Below are 15943 nucleotides of genomic sequence, written 5' to 3' on the forward strand. Positions count from 1 at the left end.
GTAACTTGAAGTTATAAATCAGAAGTTATGTTTACTACTAGTAAACTAAATATTTTATACTATCAAGCTACAATCTACGAGGACACATATGGATTCTAGTTTATTATATATTTGTTAAATAAAATAAGAAAAAAAATCCTCCATTCTCACGAAGAGAACACCTCATGAAGAAGGGTTAAGAACCTCATGAAGAGGATCATCATGAAGATAAAATCCAACACACTAGGCGCATGTATTATTAGTGTTGGGTATGCAGAACAATAAATCATCTCTTGTTTGAGAAATGACAGAGATAGAATAATCTCACATTATGAGAATATTGGGAGAAAATAATAGTTGTCGACAACGCTACCTCTATAATTGTAAATGTTTCTCTTATGAGAACCCTGGATCCTGAAAAACAAAGTCCATGGCAAAGTCGCCTGTAGCAATTATATCGGGTCAATGAAGAAAGCAATTGAGGTCGAATCTTCCTACTAAGAAGAAACAAATGTTCTGTTATATCTCTGGCAAATGAAATGAATGAATAATATGCAGTAAGTGGATTCTAAAAATCCATATAGTTTCCGAAGAATAAAAATCACAACATATATTAATTAAATCTCATACTAAGTATTAAAAAGTCTAAGGTAGAATATATTCCTGAATAAATATTGAAGTCTCAAGAAGAATATGTCCTAGAAAAAAAGAGTTATTGAACGACTTTGCAGTGAATAACATTATTTCATTATGTATATCACATAATAATCTCTCATAGTAGTAGAGAATATATCTCATAGAAGAGACATATTATTCGCTAAGAATGAGAACATCCTTTGAAGGAATTAATCCATGAAGGATTTATCGGTCGATTCTTGAATAAACACCATTAACAATCGAAGTGAATATAGACCTGAAGAGAAATAAAATGAGGAAATCTTATACACCATGAAGGTGTCATATAAACACTTAGAAAGTGCATATTGAAAAGCTAGAAATAAAGTGATGATATCCTCTAAATACCATAGAAGGTATAAGAAAAATAATGAATTTGGACAATTGAAATTATCCCCTAAATGCCAAATGCAAGACTAGATTTATCATTTAATGGTACAATAAAAATCCTGAAGATTTGTAGAATATATAATTTGAAAATTCACTAGGGAAGAATTATAAATATTCAAACTCTAGTATATATTTGATGCACTATCTAGAAGATATTGAATATTGTAAAGTATTTAACCCCATAATTCTCTGAAAGGATTTATTATCCTGAAGGATAAATTTTATTTGCTTTGCACAACTAATAAGTGGTCATTTATGCATGAAGCATATTGCTCTTGTTTATTTATATTATAATTCATAGAAGAATTACGAGCCAATATTTTAAAAGATATTTTGTGGTACTGCATACTATTATTAAGCACACATTTATGAAAAGTGTGGTTTGAACAATGATGTTCAAAGGATGGCTTTACGAGGATGAGCAATTTGATTGAATCTACCTCGAAGGTAAATAAAACCATTAGAATTACACAGATCAAGTAGATTATATTTACTAAAACGTTGAAGTTTATGTATTTATCATGAAGATAAATATATATTCATGAAGAATAGAATTCTCTAAAGAATACATGATCAAGAAGGTTAAATGTTATACTCTTTTTTCCTACGTGAGTTTTTACTTAAGGTTTCTCACACAAGATTTTTAATGAGACAATATATGCAATGCAATTAACGAATGCAACGTACTTTTTTCCTCCAAGAATCGTTTTTTCCCACTGGATTTTTTGATGGAGTTTTTAACGAAGCATATGCATATCGTGGTAATCGTCCAAGGAGGAGTGTTGTAAAACATACGAACTCTATCCTATCGCCCAAGGAGGAGTGTTGTAAAATATACGGACTCTATCCTAGAAGAAAAGGAGAGGAAGAAATCATAATCCTAATCCGTTTGTATATAGGCTCTTATCCAACTCTTAGGTCTTGGTAGGACTATATATACATGGGAACTCTATGTTGTAATTATTAATATTCGGAGAAATAAAGAATAGTCTTTCTATCTCTTGTGTTTATGTGTTGTACTTTTATCTACTGTTATTTTAATTATAAGAGATGAAGAGGAGAAGATTCTATCTGCTGGCAAGATTTTTTATAACACATTCAACGGTGACCTCAGACAGATTAGCATTCAGTCCTGGATCCGTAATGCTGCCGTCCTTCCTGAAGCGTTTATGAGAAAGAAATCAAAGTCTGGATGGCTTTTCCCTCGCACAAGCTTCCATCCGGCAACGAATCGAAGGTGCCGGCAGGTTGAACAGGCCCACAAGTAGTGGATAAGATCGCAGAAACAGTAGTACCGTACTAGTAGTAATCGATTCAGAAATCAGGAGTGGATGGTAGATATTTTCACTAGATCAACATCCGAAGCATATATATAGTACGTTCAATTCAAAATTATTCCCTCTATCCAAAATTATAAGTCATTCCAATTTGCTTAAAGAGTCGAAAACATCTCAAACTAAGCTAAATTTATATGAATAAGATAAGATAATAACTATTTATGATATCAACTAGTTATATTTTTATAATATACTTATTTGATGTTATAAATCTTTATAAAATTTTAATCAAATTTGAGATGGCTTTGACTCTCCAAAATTCTTGAAACGACCGAAACGGAGAGAATCTAAGAAGAGTCCCTTTCCTACATTTCCGCTCGGGGCAGAAACCGCGCGCGCGGAGGCGGGTAGAATGTGGTATGGCCAGCCCCAGCCAATGGGCCATCACGCCCTCGTTCCCTTATCCGAACCTGTCTCTGTCTCATGGAGATAGAGCACACAGCCCTGTCATCTGGCAGTACTGAGCCACTGTCGACATGATCAGCTTCTCCTATATAGAGTGATCTGAATTGGCTAGCTAGTTTGTCCGCATCGCCATTATTATTCAGCAACAGACAGGTGCTCGCCTTCTTCTCGATATAGTGCGCGAGAGAGTGCAGGGAGAGCTAGCTGAGTAGTCATCTTGCCAGCAAGAACAACTGCAGCTAGGATTGGGTGATCCATGGAGGTGGCCGGAGGAGGAGCCGCTGCTGTTGTTGGTGCGTCGTCCCCGCGGCGCGTGGTGGTGGCGGTGGACGAGAGCGAGGAGAGCATGCACGCGCTCTCCTGGTGCCTCTCCAACGTCGTCTCCGCGGCCAAGGCCGCCGCGGCGCCGCCCCCCGCCGTGGTGCTCGTCCACGCCCGCTCCCCGCGCCCGTTCTACTGCCCCTCCATCGACGGTGCCGGTGAGATGATTCTTCTTCTTCTTCTCCTTCTTGGCGTGTTGTTCTCGTGTCCTTATCGAGCATCTGTGACGACGGATCACGGTTCGCAGGGTACATCCTGACGCAGCAGGTGATGGACAGCATGGACCAGTACATGGCGTCCGCGGCGGACACCGTCGTCACCAAGGCCAAGAGCATCTGCACCGCGTTCCCCAACGTACGTGCCATCCTCCTGACCGGCGACAGCGTCCAATTATATTAGCAGTTTCGCTGATCTGTCATAGACGATCCGGCAGGCAGCTGAAATTAATGAAAACCAGAGAGGATTTGATTTTATTTGCCACGCTTGCATTGCAGGTGAGGGTGGAGACGTGCGTGGAGAAGGGCGACCCGCGCGACGTGATCTGCGGCGCCGCGGAGAAGGCCGGCGCCGACTTGCTGGTGATGGGCAGCCACGGCTACGGCTTCCTGCAGAGGGCGCTGCTAGGGAGTGTCAGCAACCACTGCGTGCACAACTGCAAGTGCCCCGTCGTCGTCGTCAAGAGGCCCGACAGCAAGCAGCAGCGGGCGCGCGGCGGCGCGAGTCTTGGCTCGCCTTGAGACTTGAGAGTTAAGCCTGGGTAGTGGGTACCACGCCCTCGCCTCGGTGAAACGTTGATGATGGCTCTGTCCCCTGTACATAGCCATAGGAGTACTTAAGCTTTGGTAGTTTCTTTGCTTGTATATACTCCGTATATAATATGATGTTCCCGATCACTAGCTGTCATTATATTGTCACAGTGTCTATAGTTATCGCTTCCAATTTGTATGTGATCTGCGAATGGAACATATTATTCCAATAAAATTTCCGAGCATGCAGCACCTTGCACCGCTACATGTCTTGTGCAGTTCTGCTCGCTGCACCGAGTTGCTTATGAAAATGCATGAAAGATCCTCGGCCTCCAAAATAAATTCAAGTAGCCGCAACCTAAAACAGCAAACTAACTAAGATAGAGGCAATTCCAGTTCAAAATATTCAAGAATAATAAAAAGTATATAATTCACTCTTCCACCTTGAAAGAGTAAATAATCCTAAATTTTCACCTAAATTGCCCGCATATGCCATTATTAAATAAACTATAATATATTTTAAACATATTGACATACATGACGTGTGCCACCGTACATATTAAGTATACTTGCATGCATGATCCGCAAGTATATAATTTATTTTTATAGTCACACAGCAATGACATTGACATTGAAACTTGAATTATATTAGTACTCTATGTAATAAATTATATAAGTTGCTATTTTATATATTTATATGTTTTGATTTGAAGGAAACATCATAACAAATTAGCATTGATAGTTTAGTTACAAGCACTCTTTATAAAGCCATAGTACACTATTACTCAAGAAAGTATATTTCTTCAAGGAGATTCAACATCTTAAGCATTGTGGTACAAGCTGAAACGATGCTTATGTTGTTGTAGTAACTGAGAGTATAGTCTAAGATCTCAAATCCATATTTTAATAAAACAGAAAAGGAAGTTTTGAATCAAAGGTAGAATAAGTACTAGAGTTCTAACTTAGCACGCAGAAAACAGGAGTGCTGGAACTAATAAGATCATGAGCCATAAAAGAGTTGACTTAACTGAAGTAAGTACTAAATACATATCGAAATGCAAGCAAAGCGGGAAAATATGAATATGGATGGAAAATCATACAGATTAATTGGTAATGAAGTTTATTACAATCAGATGAATATTGTGGAGTAGTTATAGGTATTGTGTTAAATATGAACAAATAAAGAAGAAAATTAATTTTGATAAGCTATGGTTGTTGAATTTATCCATGAACTTCTAGTTGTATACTCTTGTCTTCTAAGATTCTTGGTTGTGCAAGAGCAAGGATTGATTGAATACCTAGCGTGAATAATGGGCCATAATAAATCCTAAAAATTCCCCAAATATAAGTTTAAGATAATAAGATGAAGGTCTATTGCAATTTGTTTATTCAATTTATTTGACATGTACCAAGAAGGGCCTCTTTGGTATAGCTCCGCGTGCTCCGGCTTTGGACACTGTAGCTAAAACTGTAGCCAGAGCCGCGGGAGCCAGATATTTGAGCTTCGCCGGCTCCATAAACAGTGCATGCGCTACAGTGAGGGCGAAAAGGTGGAAAGATAAAACAGGCTCCAATGTACAGCATTGCTACAGTGTCCATGCGCAGTGTCTGTCAGGCGGAGCTGGAGCCGCGGGAGCGGTACCAAAGAGGCCCGAAGTATACAAATGTATCACTCATGTATATATATACATAGATAATACTAAATTCGTTCTAAATTATAGTTCGTTTGACTTTTTCGATCCCAAGTTTGACCACTCGTCTTATTCAAAAATTTGTGCAAAATATCAATTCTTTTGTTGTGGTTTGCTTTATTAACAAAAGTTCTTCAAGAATGACTCAAATTTAACTATGTTTGCACAAATTTTTTAAATAAGACGAGTGGTCAAATTTGAGGTAAAAAAAAAGTTAAACGAACTATAATTTAGAACGGAGGGAGTACAATATAAATTAATTGAATTCAGCAACTATAGCATGCTACCACGAATCTAACTAAGGTAAACCATTTTTTTTACTTTTGTCCTTTACACTCAATCACATTGCCTCATATGTACTGTGAATTTCTAATATAATTCGGAAGACTATATTACACTTGATGAATCCTTTCACTCTTCAGCTGTAGCTCCGCCACCGCCGCCTTTGATGAGCTCAAGCGCGGAGTCCACAATGCCTGGGAAGCTCTCACGGTGCTTGCCAATACCGACACTGCCGGAGAAGACATGGTAGCTCTCCAGCTCCGATGTGGTATCGGCGACGGACTCGAGCAGGCCCTCCATCCCCACTCCCCTCAGGAGCTCCATGTATCCGCCACCGCCCGAGCACGTCATCAACCAGAAAACCTGCTGCACCACGAACCGCTGCATCCGGGGGATCTTGACCTTCGGGTCCTTGTTCTCCCGCAGGATTGCCGCCAGCCGTTGCACATACGCCCGCTCCTCCAGCCGTTGCACATACGCCCGCTCCTCCACGCCGGCGCCGCGCAACTCGGCAGCGAATCGCTCGCCGTCGATGAACCTGCAGATCTGTGTCGTCAGGCCGACGCACACCTCCAGGACCTGGTCCCTGTTCGTCATGGTGACACCCAGTACCACCGGCAGCACCTTGGTCACCACGCGCAGCCGCTCCCTGTATTCCGGGCCCGAGTAGGCGCACAGGCTCCGCAGCACCCTCGCCGCGTTCAGGCGGTGGGCGTCGTCACCGTCCTGCAACGCCGAGACGAGCTGGAGCACGTCGGCTCGCTTGAGTATCGCCGCGCAACCCGTCTCGCTCTCCAGCGCTAGCATCGCCAGCTCCTTGCCGGCCCCATGGCCGAGCTCTCTCTTCTCGGCACTGACGAAAATCGACAGCAGAAGCTTGACCAACCCTCCAGTGCCCATGATCGCTTCCTTTCCGCTGTCGTCCATGGCCAGCTTCTGCAGCTGCCCGTGCCGCAGTATCCCACGCAGGTTGCTCACCAAGAACACGTTCTCCGCGACGCCCTGCCGCAGCGCCTTGCCTGTGTTGCCCGTCGTGGACACCAGCATCTTCACCACCTGGAGCGCGCGCTTCACGGCGCGCACCTGAGAGTCGGTTACGTGCTGGTTTCGGAGGAGATCCTTGGAATCCTGCGTGAAATCGATGATCTTGGCGAGCAGGCCGCGCGCGTTGCTGATCTTCCCGCAGTTGTCCTGGTCTCTGGCGAGCTTCTTGAGGATGCGTAGGCCCAGCAGGTTGAACGGCAGGTAGTCGTAGTCGCGGAGCCCTGGCAAGGGCCCACCCTCACCGGCAGCACCGTTCGGTTGCGGGTGCATGCCGGACACGGCCGCGCTCCGGCCTGTGTAGAGCAGGGACATGACGGACTCGATGGCGCCGGGGATGGCAGACAAGCGGAGCGCGTTCTGGCGCTTGCCGTCGAGCTTGCAGACGACCCCCGCCGCTGACTGGCGCACCTCCTCCTCGTCACGCCGCTTCCAGTTGAGCATCTCGACGAGCCGCTCGACGGACCGGGGGCTAAGTACCTTTCTGTCCCGTAGATCCGAGTAGGCTCCTAGCCCTTCAGTAGATGCACCGCAGCCAGTGTCGCGGTGTAGAAGAAGTCGTTCAGCGCCGGCGAGATGAAGTCCAGTGGCGTCGACGGTGACCCTGCAGGCGACGGCAGTGGTGGTGGCGGGCACATCCCGTCGCTGGCAGCACGGTCTTTAGATCGGTTTAGAGTTACTGTAGGTGGGTGTGGCGGCTCACGGCAAACCTCGTAGTCCGAGCCCTCGCCCCCCACCTTTCTTTTATGTGTGCTGTGCGACAGGGGCCCACCAACCGAATTAGAGTTGGGCTCCCCCGATCAGGGAGCAGAGATAGGGCCCAATAGGCCGTTGGGCCTATTGGTGGAGATTAACTAACATTCTCCTCCTTGATCTCATTCCATCTTTCACTTTCATGTTATTTGCTTTTGTTCATTACATTACAGATTAGCTCATAGAGCATGTCTCATCGTCACGGTCCATTGCCGATAGAATTAACAGCTACAACTTACTACTCTGTTCTGAAATAGATACTTATTTTTGGGCCTTCTTTTGTTCAGGAATATTTTAGGCTTTCCCTTAAACCCAAGCTAGCTACATGTTCTCTGAACACCATGTCCTCTGAACATGTTGGGTGGTAAGCCTTTTGTAAGCGGGTCCGCGAGCATCCTTTCTTTACTTATATGCTCAAGATTTATGACTTGATCTCGGACTTTATCTTTCACAACATAATACTCCATGTCAATGTGTTTGGCAGCACCACTTGACTTATGTTGTGAGCATCCTGTACTGCCAGATTATAATCGCAGTATTACTTTAGTGGTCTATAGATGTCGTCAACCACCTTCAAACCGGGTATGAACTTCGTTAGTTAGTTCACCTGCCCGTTGCCTCATATCATGCTATAAACTGTCATACATTGTGGACGATGTAGTGACGGTTTGCTTTGAGCTTTTTCATGAAATAACTCCACTTTACGAGATGATAGAAAATCCACGTCTGGATATGTATTCACTCTCGCATAATCAGAATCTGAATATCCCACCATGTGGAGTGAATCAGATCTTCTATATGTCATCATGAGGTCTTTCGTTCCTTACAATTAATGCAAGACTTTCTTTACTAATTTCAGTGTTCTATTCTAGAATTGCTCTAGAATCTGTCAAGTAAAACCCAGTAACAAATGCCAAGTCAGGACGCGTACATACTTGAGCATGTTGCAAGCTTCCGACAACTGAAGCATATGGAACCACTTTTACTTTATCGATTGAGCTCATATTAGTTCCTGGGGCATTGAAAATCCTCATATCTGTCGTCCTTGACTATAGGAGCAGGTGAGGGACTATATTTGTGCATACTGAATTTCTTTAAGATCTTTTCCATGTATGCTTTTTGTGACAGTCCTTATACCATTTTCTTCTATCTTGGTGAATCTCGATCCCTAAAACGAACGAGACTTCGCCAAGATCTTTCATATTAAATTTCTTTGTCTCCAGTAGTAGACTGACATCACTACTAGCAAGTAAGATATCATCTACATACAGGACAGGGAAGTTAAACTTCCCATTCTTAAACTTTGTATTGACACAATTATCCTCTACATTCTCTTTAAAACCCAAAATTCTTTATTGACTGATCAAACTTCAAGTACTACCGTCTTGAAGCTTGCTTTAATTTATAAATGGATTTCTTTAGACGGCATCCCATTCGTTCTTTTCCTTCCATGACAAAACCTTTCGGTTGTGCCATGTAAACATTTTCCTCTAAGTTTCCATTGAGAAATGCCGTCTTTACATCCATCTGATATAATTTTCAATCGTAATGTGCCACTAATGCCATTATGATTCTAAAGAAAACTTTACATGAGACTGGAGAAAATATCTCATTGTAATCAATCCCTTCTCTTTACATATAGCCTTTTGCCACAAGTCGCGCTTTATGTTTCTCTATATTCCTTTGAGAGCCAAGTTTTGTTCTGTAGACCCATTTACAGCCTACTGTTTTGACTTCTTTAGGAATTATTTCCAAATCCCAAACTTTATTGACATTCATTGTTTTCATTTCATCTTCCATGACCTCAAGCCACTTTGATGAATGATCACTTCTCATAGCTTCTTCAAATGAGGTGGGATCATCCTCCATTTGAAATTCCTCAGTGTTGTACACTTCATAATCAGCAGGAATAGCTGATTTTCTAACTCTTTGAGACCTTTTAGGGACCTCCACTTTTGGCACATCTTCTGTTTGAGGCTGTTGTTGCCCCCCCTCATGTATGGCAATAGGTTCTATAGAATCCTGAAGAACAGATTCCTCATTTTCATTCATTGTTGCCACAGGTGAAATAACAATAGGTGCTGGCACCATAGTATTTAGCACTATCAGTGCAGCTACAGCAGGTAGTGAGAAAATTGGCTCATGAATCATTAGAGTGAGCGCTTACACCTGCTTCACTTCAAGGTCAATTTCTCGAGCTACCATGCTCCCCTTCATCAATTCATCCTCTAGGAAGACATCATGTCTCGTTTCCACAAACTTTGTATATCTATCTGGACAGTAGAAACGAAAATATTTTGACTTTTCTGTGTAGCCAAATAAATGACAACTTACTGTTTTGGGATATAACTTTCCAATATTTGGGTTAAACACTTTAGCCTCAGCAGGGCTCCCCACACACACGCAAGTGGTTAAGTGAGGGTGTTCTTTCTGTCCACAACCCATACGGTGTTTTGAGCACCGACTTTCTTGATACTCTATTGAGAATATGAATGAGGTTTTTAACGCCTCCATCCACAGGCTCAACTGTAAGGTGGAGTAACTTATCATACTGCCCACCATATCCATTAGGGTACGATTGATTCTTTTAGCTACTTTATTCTGCTGAGGTTCACCCGATATAGAATACTGGGCTACTATGCTATTCTTTTAGGGTATGCCGACCATAGTACTCCACCACGGTCAGACCTGACTGTCTTTAATCTTTAATATCTTAAATTTATCCAATACATCTTTTCTTTCTTTGATTGGATAAATATAGTCATAATGGGAGTAATCATCTGTGAATGGATCATAACCATCCACACTCTTTACAGGAAACTGACCACAGATGTCTGTGTGAATAATCTATAAAATTCCTGCGCTTCATTTAGCATCTTTCTTTACATACTTTTCTTTTATGCATTCTCTGCATTGTTCTTAATCTGAGAGCTCTAATGGAGGAAGAACATCATTCTTAACTTGTCTTTCTATTCTTCCCCTCGAAATATGGCCTGAACGATAGTGCCATAATTTCGATAACGCATCGTGAGCTCTCTTATACCACCATTTCCAGAGTAACACTCTGTCACTAGCTGCTTTATCAGCTGAGTAGCATATGTCTTTGAAGTGCCAGTGAACTGACTCTTTATTCTATCGTGGTACTTAGTGACCGTGTCACATTCTAATATTGAGCCTACAATTACAGGTTTAATCATGTTATTTATCATAGCCAAACAATTTTTTATTGGTAGTGACCCACTTTCTATGCTCAAAAGTCATAGGAGATCTTTTGAGATTCAAAATCCCTTTCTTTAGTTGCCCAAGTGGCATCTTTTGTCTCCCTCACCGGTGCCACAAACTCAGTGGAATACGGTGAGGTGACTACCCAGTCCACCTTAAACAAGATGAGAAAACCAGGTTAAAACTTTTCTTAACATAAAATAACATCATTTGCATGCCTTGATTCCAACGTTAGTCAAAATCAAAACATACAATTATTCTTATACACTAATTCTACATCACCGTTGGGCAGAAATAGAATTAATACATAAATCTTTTACTTTCACAACTGTTCTTACACACTAATTCTACATCATCGTTGGGCAGAAATAAAATTAATGCATAAATTATTAACTGTTATCAACATTCTTATACACTAATTCTACATCACCGTTGGGCAGAAGTAGAATTAATGCATAAATCATTAACTTTTATAATTGTTTTCATGCACTAATTCTACATCACCGTTAGGCAGAAGTACAATTAATGCATAAATCATTACAATTATGATATTGTTATTAACAACGTTGGTCAGAAAATAACAACATCATAATCATATCAAAACTCTTTTTCTCCAATACCACATTGGTTCAAAATAACTGGAGAATCAATAATTTCTTTAGCAGCGGAAAAACTTTCTTTTTCTCCAATTAAATACCGCATTGGTTTAAAATAACTGGAGAATAAACAACTTTTCTTTAGCTGTGGAAAAAATCACTTTTCCTTGAATTTTATCCATAGGGAAAAATGCTTTTTCTATTTTTTTTAATCCATTAATCAATTTCCAGGAAATAAACATTACTGGAAAACTTTCTTTTTCTCCAGTTAAATATCACATTGATTCAAAATAACTGGAGTATAAACAACTTCTTTAGCAGCGAAAAGATTTTCACTCAATTTCTTGAATTTTACCCACAGGGAAAAATTATAATTACTTTTTCTATTTTTCTTTCGAGCTATTTTTCATTTTCCAGAAATTAGCAATTACTGGAAAAGAAAAAATCAAAAACTGATATGGATTCTTTCACTGTTTTTGGCCTAACAGCCAAAGCGGCCCATGGCCCACGTCGGCGCTCGCGCTGTCCCGCGCGCTCCCCCCGCGCCCAGGCCGCAACCTGGGCCTGGGCCGGGAATCCGGCCTCGCGCGCACGCCCGCCTGGGCCGGTGATGGGCCGATCTGATCTGTGCCGTTGATATCGATCCGACGGCCGGGCGCTCGTTTCGGGCGGTATAAAAACCCACCGACGCCGCAGCCGGTGCAAACCCTAGCTCAGTCTCTCCGCTGCTCTCTCTCTCTTCGCCCTCTCTCTTTCTCAACGCAGCGAGCACAACCGAGCGAGCAGCGAGCGAGGACAGCAGCCATGGCGTCGTCGTCGGCCCCCTCGCCGGCGTGCGCGCTCCCCAACGGGTGAGCGCGCCGCCGTCGAGCGGCCTGGCCGCGGCGCCCCCTTTGCCGAGCCTGGGCAAAACGGCTCCCCGACTCGGTCTTCTTCTCCCACGCCGCGCGAAGGTTCTCGCGCGGCGAGGTAGGACTGTCCCCCTTTTTTCCCCCTTTTTCTCCGATTAGGATCTTGATTCTCTTATCCGAACCGAAAGAGGGGATTAGGGTTTGGATTTCTTTGATTCTTTCCTTTCTTTTGATTATTTCCTTTCTCTTATCCGAACCCGCGGCTCCCCTGGCCTCTCTCTTTCTCTTTCTCCTCTTCCTACTCTCTCGCGCTGCGGCGGACGAGCGGCGGCCACCTATGGTGACCGAAGGAGGAAGACAAGATGGCGCCGCCGTGGATCTCCTCGCCGACGTGCGTGCTCGCCTGGTTGCGGAGCACGCCGCCGTCGAGTAGTCTCGCGACGGTGCCCTGTTGTTCGCGCGCGCCAGGCTACCCAGCCCGGCGGCTCTGTCTTTCTCTCGTCGGCCATAGATTTGGTCGACGGCAGTGACAGGACGGCCAGGCTCCAGGTAGGTAGCCTCATGACCGTCCTCTTTCTCTTGTAGGGTTAGGGTTCGAGTGCCGTCCCGATCCGATCTGGATCGGGCATTTTCTTTGTTTTTCAATCTGAAACCCTAGATCTACACCCTAGGCTGACGAACTGCTAGGGTTCTTTGTTGAAATCGTGTCCACGTTTTCCGTACCCGATCTAGGGTTAGGGTTACACAGAGTGAACCTTGCTCTGGTACCATTGTTAGGATCGATGTGAGTACCTTTCTGTGTAACCCGTAGATCCGAGTAGGCTCCTAGCCCTTCAGTAGATGCACCGCAGCCAGTGTCGCGGTGTAGAAGAAGTCGTCCAACGCCGGCGAGATGAAGTCCAGTGGCGTCGGCGGTGACCCTGCAGGCGACGGCAGTGGTGGTGGCGGGCACATACCGTCGCTGGCAGCACGGTCTTTAGATCGGTTTAGGGTTACTGTAGGTGGGTGTGGCGGCTCACGGCAAACCTCGTAGTCCGAGCCCTCGCCCCCCACCTTCCTTTTATGTGTGCTGTGTGATAGGGGCCCACCAACCGAATTAGGGTTGGGCTCCCCCGATCAGGGAGCAGAGATAAGGTCCAATAGGCCGTTGAGCCTATTGGTGGAGATCAACTAACAGTACCGAGTACCGACCTTGCGCAGCGTATCGCCCGCCGAGTCCACCTTCTCGGCGAACTGCTCTAGGATGCGCACGCCGATGAGCTGCTCCTCCAGGAAATCGGACAGGATGAGCTCCACCGCGAAGGTGACGAGGTACATGTTGATGCCGTCGAAGATGCTGCCAGTGACGCACCGGGAGTAGGCGTCGTAGAAGAACCGCGTGAGGGACACGTGACCGTACGCGCCCAGCTGGCAGTCCTTGCTCACCTGACGCCTGACGGAGCAGCTCGCAGGAGAACTTCCATGCCCAGTAGGCCTTCTCCAGAAGGAAGAGCACCGCCTCCAGCAACGCCAGGGTGTAGAAGAGCAGAAGCGCAGGCCTCATGTTGCCGCTGCCGCCGAAGTCGTGCTTCTAGAGGCGCATCAGCGAGAGCACGACGCAGGCCAACGCCGAGAGCACCTGCAGCCAGTTGAGCAACCGGCCGATGTTCCTAGAGGTGAACACCTGGCCGGTGTAGGGGAGCAGCGACACACCATTTGGCGCGTGCCCAGTGCGCTTCTTCATGACGGCCGCGATCTGGTTCTGGAACCTCGCCGACGTCGTCGCGTCGCCGCTGGCATCTGCACCGTCCGCTGCCGGCTGGGCCAGGGAGTGTACGACGCGTCGGAAGAACCGGGAGCTAGAGCGCAGCGCGCCGCCCGCGTCGGTGGTTTGCGTGGCGTGCTGATGCGGCTCCTGTTCGTCGCGGCGGCCGCCGCCGCCGCCGGTATGGTCGACGAGGGCGTGCAGGATGCGGCGAAAGAATTGGGAGCTGGAGCGGAGCGCGCCGCCAACGTTGGAGGTTTCCGTGGCGTGGTGCTGCCACTCCAGCTCGTGGCTGCGGCTGAAGACGCGCGCGCCCTCGCCGACGAGGATCACGGTGATGCACCAGAAGTCGGTGATGTTGAGGCTGCCCACGAAACCGCCGAGTAGCACGACGGTGGCCCACACGAAGTCGAGCTTCCCGAGCCCGCTCGCCGCCTTCTCGAGGATGGCCACACGGAGCGCCAACAGCGTGAGCTGCTTCTCCGGCGGGTCGCTCCTACGGTCCTACCATAACCAGCGCTGCTGCCACTGCGGACACTGCCGCTTCCAGGCGTCGGCGTCCACGACTCGGAGAAGGGCGCCGACCCGCTGCCGCCGGGGTGAACCGTGATGTCAAGCTTGATGCTCGGTGGCAGATCGCCGCCGCCTTTCTGTGACTTGTCGCCATTGGAGTCGCGGCCCTTCCTGTACTTCATGGCGCCCGACGTGTATTCAGGCTCACCGGTTATTCCAAGAAATGGAGCAGCTGCCGCGTCAAATAGAGCGCATGAATTCGAAAGGAATGGAGACGCGGCTCTATATGACGATTGTTTGTAGGTTGGGACATGGAAAGTTCCGCGAGGAGTCGACAGTTCTTGGAGCGAATTCAACAAGGATTTAGCGTGAACAGTCAAATCGCGCAGGAGGGAACTGACGAGAAGGAGCTCATAAACGGTAACGTTGGGAATTTGGAAGAATTCAAGATTGCATGGCTCGAACCATTCAGGATTGAACCCAGTTGTAAGAACAAGTGGACAATAACAATCTGGCAGTTTAGAAAAAAAAAAGAATGAAAGAAAACTGTGGAAAGGAACAGGGGCGGATCCAACGGTACCCTCTACCCATACTGGAACAGTTGAACCCCTGTAGAGCCTCATGAATTTTATGCAAAATTCTATAGTATAAGGGAATTGGGACTTAAGATCGAGCAGCAGTGTTGTTCAGCCCCTGAAATATTTCCTAGATTCGCCGTTGGAAAGGAAGGTTCTTCTTAACATCTGATGAAAGATCTTTCGAGTGGACATCGCCTAATTGTACGGTGATGATTACATCTGCCAGTTTTTTTAACGGCTAGCAGTCTTTTCACTCTCAAGATAAGTGCAATCTCTAGCTCATTGGAACTGCTCTTCCACCCTGTCGTTGGCAGCACTTATACAGATGATAGTGAAGCCCTTGAAGAGATATCCAGGCCAAAAAAAAAAAAAGAGAGAATTAGGAGCTAGCCTTGAGTGCTACCCATGTTATTAGGTTGGAGGTTTTCTTTGAGCCGGAGTTGAAGACTTGTTATTCCTGACGATTCCCAATACCTAGATGTTATTAAGGAGGACTCGGTGACTTTCCTCAATGTAGTTCTGGTTGACGGGGCTCCAATGTTAGGAATTTAGGTATTTTTATGATTAATTTAATCTAAAAAAAATAAATTCATGATAATAAATATGTGCGTGTGTGAACTACTAGTGGCAACTATGACGAACATACTGATCATGTTTAAGAGCCCAAAAACCATACTGAACATAGAGACGGTAAGATTAGAAGTATACCTAGCGGAGGGACCCATACTCAAGGGTGTAATATCCTAAAAATTTGACCTAATTTAAAAATCACTAAAAATTTGAACTTTTTAAAACTTTGCATAGGAACTAGAATATATA

The 15943-nt window shown here is 45.1% G+C and overlaps 1 protein-coding gene and 1 pseudogene across 1 annotated transcript; one reads left to right on the forward strand and one right to left on the reverse strand.

Annotated features, from left to right (window-relative positions):
* The first annotated feature begins 2893 nt into the window (after nucleotides 1–2893).
* Nucleotides 2894–4111, forward strand: LOC136498868 (universal stress protein PHOS34-like). The gene is made up of 3 exons (XM_066494585.1): nucleotides 2894–3265; nucleotides 3355–3461; nucleotides 3602–4111. The coding sequence occupies exons 1-3, from the start codon at nucleotides 3043–3045 to the stop codon at nucleotides 3842–3844; spliced, it is 573 nt and encodes a 190-aa protein (XP_066350682.1). The 5' UTR covers nucleotides 2894–3042; the 3' UTR covers nucleotides 3845–4111.
* A 1792-nt stretch (nucleotides 4112–5903) lies between these two features.
* On the reverse strand, nucleotides 5904–14908 carry LOC136498878 (uncharacterized; annotated as a pseudogene).
* Nucleotides 14909–15943: the final 1035 nt, after the last annotated feature.

The sequence above is a fragment of the Miscanthus floridulus genome, chromosome 1, assembly GCF_019320115.1.
Source record: "Miscanthus floridulus cultivar M001 chromosome 1, ASM1932011v1, whole genome shotgun sequence".
Classification (NCBI taxonomy): domain Eukaryota; kingdom Viridiplantae; phylum Streptophyta; class Magnoliopsida; order Poales; family Poaceae; genus Miscanthus; species Miscanthus floridulus.